Source organism: Zeus faber (genome assembly GCF_960531495.2).
Source record: "Zeus faber genome assembly, chromosome: 14".
Taxonomy (NCBI): domain Eukaryota; kingdom Metazoa; phylum Chordata; class Actinopteri; order Zeiformes; family Zeidae; genus Zeus; species Zeus faber.
The window spans coordinates 17641104-17647208 of NC_137200.1; the positions used below are offsets into that span (position 1 = coordinate 17641104).

The window sequence follows — 6105 nt, forward strand, 5'->3', positions numbered from 1 at the left end:
ACTGGAAACAACAGGAAAAGGCACTAGTCACTATTGAATAAGTACTAGTACTCAATTAATAGTGACTAGTAAAATTGGAATAGATACTAGTATCTCATAAACAAGTACTAGTACCATATACATTTTGACTAGTAAAACTAAAATAGTTACAACTGTTGGAATAGCAACTAAAATATCGTATGGATTCAATGTTAAAACCGCTCGGCATAACTGCCTTTTACATGCACGCAGCTCATCCATAACCATAACCAAAACCACACTCCCTCCGACATACGGTGACGTACACATTCATGGCGGCTGAGGTAAGGAAAACCCGCCGCTCTTCCGAGTCTTCTCATTAAGACAAACATGCGGCCGAGCAAATTCCCCTCGTTTATTCTTAGTGGGTCCGGTCACGCCCCTGCTCCAGTGACGTTTTATGACCGTGGCCGTGCTCCAGCATTTGCATCGCGGTCAATCACGACCACATGATGTCTCGTTTGACCGCTTCCCCACGCCGACCTCCAAGGAACTGGACAGGCTGGTTGTTGTATCTGGCAGGTTTTTAAAAGCATAAGGAAGTAGGCATCAGAAGGGGGTTGATACAGAAGCATCGACCCAGTGCCATCCTTTTGTTGTCTTCCTTTCAGTGGCAGTATGCGCAAGTCATATTATTTCAAAGCACAATATTATTTTGGTAGATCATTTTGGCATTTCATTAATTTTTTTTTTTACTAATGTGCTACTTTAACAATACTAAACTCAGGTACTTTCCTCATTTTATGATGCCTTTTTCTATGATATTGGAAATAGTATTAACATACTTTTATGACCTACCTGTTGGAATCCAATTTATCTTTTGAGTTATATATTTTTTTTTACCATACAAGAGTTTTAACTTGCGGTGAAGGCTCGGTACAGCTCAACACAACATGTACATTCATGTCGGTGGGGCAATAGATAGAAGGTAGACAAACAAATCAATATGTTCTATATTTTCACTTTATTTTTCAATTCATTACGACACGATAAATACAATCAAAGTCATTACTTTCTGGCTTCTGAGCCCCCGCATTAAACTTTCCACACCCTTTGTTTGGCCGCATCGATCCATCGCAATAAAACGTCTTGTCTCACTGGAACCTTTTGAGGAAGTCATGGTAGGTCTGTCTGTGAGCGGAGGCGGCCGGCACAAAATGGCCGCCGGGATGCGTCAGCACCTGAGGGTCCCGGAAGGACGGAAGGAGCTCCCTGCTCATTGCGGCAGGTATGACTCTGTCCTCCAGTCCAAACACGTGCAGGGACGGGATCGAGAGAGCGGCGTCATAGAACTTCTGATGCTCCTCGCAGGCGCTGCGGAACCCGGCCACGACGATGGCGAAGCGGAACCTAAACTCCGGCTCTTGGTTCTGTTGGTGAAGTGAGCACAGCATCGGCACCAAAGCGGCTCCTTGGCTGAAGCCCAGGATGCCATCGAACGGGCCGAGGTCCTTCACGGCGTCTCGCACAGCGCTCACGCTGGCGTCCAGCCCCAGGCTCTTCTCCGAGCGCTGCCGGGCGTCGAAAGTCCGCGCCTGGACGTCGGAGAACCACCAGCCCCGGGAGTCATCGTCCGCGCTACGATCCAGCTCCTCCTCCTCAGGAGCTGATGGGGGAGGGTGAGAAGATTATTTTGGAAAAGTTGAATGAAACATGATGAGGATAGAGTCTCGGTTCTCCACAGTGCCCGACCAGACCATCTCTCATCTGTTATTACAACCTGTCAAAATACACGTTTGACGAGGACTGGGCAATATCGACCAAATGAAACACAATATTGTTTATGGACCGATACCTCAATATCCAGATGCAATTTAATGCACCCTTAAAGACAACATTTGACAACATCACGATAATCAAAATGCCAGACGATGCCTCGTCTCGTATAACAATCAACATATAGTATATAGCTCAGCCCTATATTTGACCCAGCACATAACTAATAAATACTGTGTTTTTTATATTTTGGTATGATAGATAAGATACTTCATTCATCCAGCGGGAAATTGCTGTTACCACACACACACACACACACACACACACACACACACACACACACACACACACACACACACACACACACACACACACACACACACACACACACACACACACACACACACACACACACACACACACCCTTTATTAGGTACACCTTGCTAGTACCGGGTTGGACCCCCTTTTGCCTTCAGAACTGCCTTAATTCTTCATGGCATAGATTCAACAAGGTGTTGGAAACAATCCTCAGAGATTTTGGTCCATATTGACATGATAGCATCACGCAGTTGCTGCAGATTTGTCGGCTGCACATCCACGATGCGAATCTCCCGTTTCACCACGTCCCAAAGGTGCTCTACTGGATTGAGATCTGGTGACTGTGGAGGGAGGCCATTGGAGTACAGTGAACTCATTGTCATGTTTGAGCTTTGTGACATGGCGTGTTATCCTGCTGGAAGTAGCCATCAGAAGATGGGTACACTGTGCTCATGAAGGGATGGACATGGTCAGCAACAATACTCAGGTATGTGATGCTCAAACGATGCTCAATTGGTACTAAAGGGCCCAAAGTGTGCCAAGAAAATATCCCCCACACCATCACACCACCAACAACAGCCTGAACCCTTGATACAAGGTAGGATGGATCCATGCTTTCATGTTGTTTACGCCAAATTCTGACCCTACCACCTGAATGTCGCAGCTGAAATCGAGACTCATCAGACCGGGCAACATTTTTCCAATCTTCTATTGTCCATATTTGGTGAGCCTGTGCCAACTGTAGCCTCAGTTTCCTGTTCTTAGCTGACAGGAGTGGCACCCGGTGTGGTCTTCTGCTGCTGTAGCCCATCTGCCTCAAGGTTCCACGTGTTGTGCATTCAGAGATGGTATTCTGCAAACCTTGGTTGTAACGAGTGGTTATTTGAGTTACTGTTGCCTTTCTATCGTCTCGAACCAGTTTGCCCGTTCTCCTCTGACATCAAGAAGGCATTTTTGTCCATACAACTGCTGCTCATTGGATATTCTCTCTTTTCCGACCATTCTCTGTAAACCCTAGAGATGGTTGTGCATGAAAATCCCAGTAGGTCAGCTGTTTCTGAAATACTCAGACCAGCCCGTCTGGCACCAACAACAATACCACGTTCAAAGTCACTTAAATCCCCTTTCTTCCCCATTCTGATGCTCTGTTTGAACTTCAGCAAGTCATCCTCACCAGGTCTACAGGCCCAAATGCAATGAGTTGCTGCCATGTGATTGGCTGATTAAATATTTGTGAAATCAAGCAATTGAACAGGTGTACCTAATAAAGTGGCCGGTGAGTGTATATATACATGCAAAAATATATAAACATATATACACACGCCACACAAATTAAACACGCCCTGTCAGGACACGAGACGGAGAGGGGATTCCAGCCGAATGGCAACCGGCTTGGAGGCACCTGGAAGCTGGTTGCAATTCAGCTGTCAGCCAGGTGGAAGAGCCCTCTTCAAGTTCAAGTTCAAGTTCAAGAGATTATTTGTCACATACATATACATACGTAAGTGGCTCCTACCACACACACACACACACACACACACACACACGCGCACACGCACACACACACACGCACACACGCACACACGCACACGCAGTGAAATGTCTTTGCAACGCACCCGGAGATTATGCAGAATAGTAACTAAACTGAACATAATAGCTAACCTAATTCCTACCTAGCGAACTAACTTAAACTAACTGTTTCCTAAAACGTAATGCAGTTAGTGAATAGAATAATAAATGAATAAAAATTAAAATAAAATCAGACAAATAGGTAATACAGAGTGGGGATACAAAATATGGGTGAAAGGAATAGAGTTATGTATATAGGATAGGCTATTTGTATATACAGATATGTGAAGTAAAGTGCATTTGAATAAAGTATGGCGATATACAGTACAGTATACAACAGTATGACACAGCAATACAGTAACACCGAACAGAACAGAAATACAGCACAGTCTGCAGTTACCCAGAACAGTGATATTGTAACTTGCAGTACAGTAGGCTACATACAGTAGAGTAAGGCAGTGGGGCCTGTGGGAGCGTCTCAGTGCTTTTTGTTAGGACCCCTGGTGAGTTCAGCATTGACAATCCTTATGGCTTGCGGGATGAAACTCCGTCTCAGTCTTTCTGTCCTGGCTGTATGACTGCGGAGACCCTCCCCTGACCGCAGCAGCTGGAACAGTCCGTTGTTGGGGTGATGAGGATCCTTCACGATCCTGCGGGCTCTGCTGCTACACCTCCTGGTGTATAAATCCTGCAGGGAGGAGAGGGTAGTTCCAATGGTACGTTCAGCTGAACGCACCACCCTCTGTAGGGCCTGTCTGTCCTGAGGAAGTACCGTCCCTAAAGTCCACAATCAGCTACTTAGTTTTGCTGACGTTCAGGAGGAGGCTGTTGTCCTGGCACCAGAGTGACAGATCAGCCCACCACGATCGTGTCGTCAGCAAACTTGATGATGGCGTTGGAGCTGGACCTGGCCACACAGTCATGTGTGCACAGGGAGTACAGTAGGGGGCTGAGGACGCAGCCCTAGGGGGATCCTGTGTTCAGGGTGAGGGTGCTGGACATGTGACTCACCACCCCAACCACCTGGGGCCGGGCTGAGAGGAAGTCCAGGATCCAGGCACACAGCGGAGGGTTCAGTCCTAGCTCCCGCAGTTTGACGGCCAGTCTGGTGGGGACTATGGTATTGAAAGCTGAACTGTAGTCGATGAACAGCAACCTCACACAGGCCCCCTTCCGGCCATCTAGGTGCGTAAGTGTGGTGTGCAGTACCTGGGAGACCGCGTCGTCCGAGCATCTGTTCGGCCGGTACGCAAACTGCAGCGGGTTCAAGGTGCGGGGGAGAGAGGCGCATACGTAATCCTTAATCAGCCTCTCGAAGCACTTCACGGCCACCGAGGCGAGGGCCACCGGACGGTAGTCATTCAGGCAGGCTGAAGAGGTGATCTTCGGTGCAGGAATGACGGGTGGACCTCCTGAAAAGGACGGGACCGCCGACTCGGCCAGGGGGTCGTTGAATATCCTGACTGATCGTGAATATCATGACTGTGTTTTTAACGTGAAAATGCTTCACTGACGCTTGTACCAACGAACACACAAATGTCCAAAAGCAAAGATACGTGCACATACGCGAATAAACAAAATAAAGAACTAGTTCTAGTTTACTCCCCTTTGAAAAGCTTCACGCGTCACTCAACCACCTGAACCCATGGAATAAACCTTCAGTTCAACACGTCAAACACTACATTCACATGTACGCACCACTGCGCGCCGCTGCCGCTGCTGCGACGCGGTGCGGCGCGTCGACGTGAACCAGCTCCGCGTGTTTCTTGAGCAGCTTCCTCAGAGCTCCGGTCTTCTCTCGGAAGGAGCCGCCGTTCTGACGGTACCCGTGGATACACAGGACCCGGAGCGGGGGAGGTGCGGACGCCATGGACCAGCAACCGGGCGGGGGGGGGGGGGGGGGGGGAGAGGGGCCAAACCTTGAAAAGCTGACGCGAAGTTGGCGTTTCCTCTTTCGGCCGAGCGGCCGCACCTCCCGCCCGGGGCCTCGCCGCACACCGCGCCGCTCGACCGCCCTGACGTCACGCGTGCGCCGCCCGCCCCGGCGGAGAGAAACAAGTGCTCAAGCCCAAAGGTTCCTACCGGGGGTGCGGCGTCCTTTTCCTGGAGTTTAATTGCGTCGGTTTTTTGTTTTGTTTTGTTTGTTTTGTTTGTGTTTTTTGTTTTTTCTTAAATGAAAGTTGATTCATTTTATTTAATTCGCCTTTTTTTTTTCTCTCAGATTCAATTATTGTGGCGCAGTCGGTCGTGGAAGAAGGGCTCGGGCCTTTTAACTGAAAGTAAAAGTACACAATAACCACATTGAAATTATTACCCGAGTGGGGGGGGGGGAGTACTTGCTTCTCAATTAACCGAAAGTATTACAAGTAAAATTATGTAATAATACCTAAAACATGGAATAAAGAGCTCCTGGTCAGCGCTCATGCAAATCCTGATAACAATTTGTCAGGATCCTGATAACAGTCATATATATATATATATATA

The 6105-nt window shown here is 48.0% G+C and overlaps 1 protein-coding gene across 1 annotated transcript; it reads right to left on the reverse strand.

The window, feature by feature from the left end:
• Positions 1 to 963: 963 nt before the first annotated feature.
• Positions 964 to 5624, reverse strand: ovca2 (OVCA2 serine hydrolase domain containing). Its single transcript, XM_080013229.1, has 2 exons — positions 5320 to 5624; positions 964 to 1624 (listed from the first exon to the last, which is right to left on the reverse strand). The coding sequence occupies exons 1-2, from the start codon at positions 5489 to 5491 to the stop codon at positions 1113 to 1115; spliced, it is 684 nt and encodes a 227-aa protein (XP_079869355.1). The 5' UTR covers positions 5492 to 5624; the 3' UTR covers positions 964 to 1112.
• Positions 5625 to 6105: the final 481 nt, after the last annotated feature.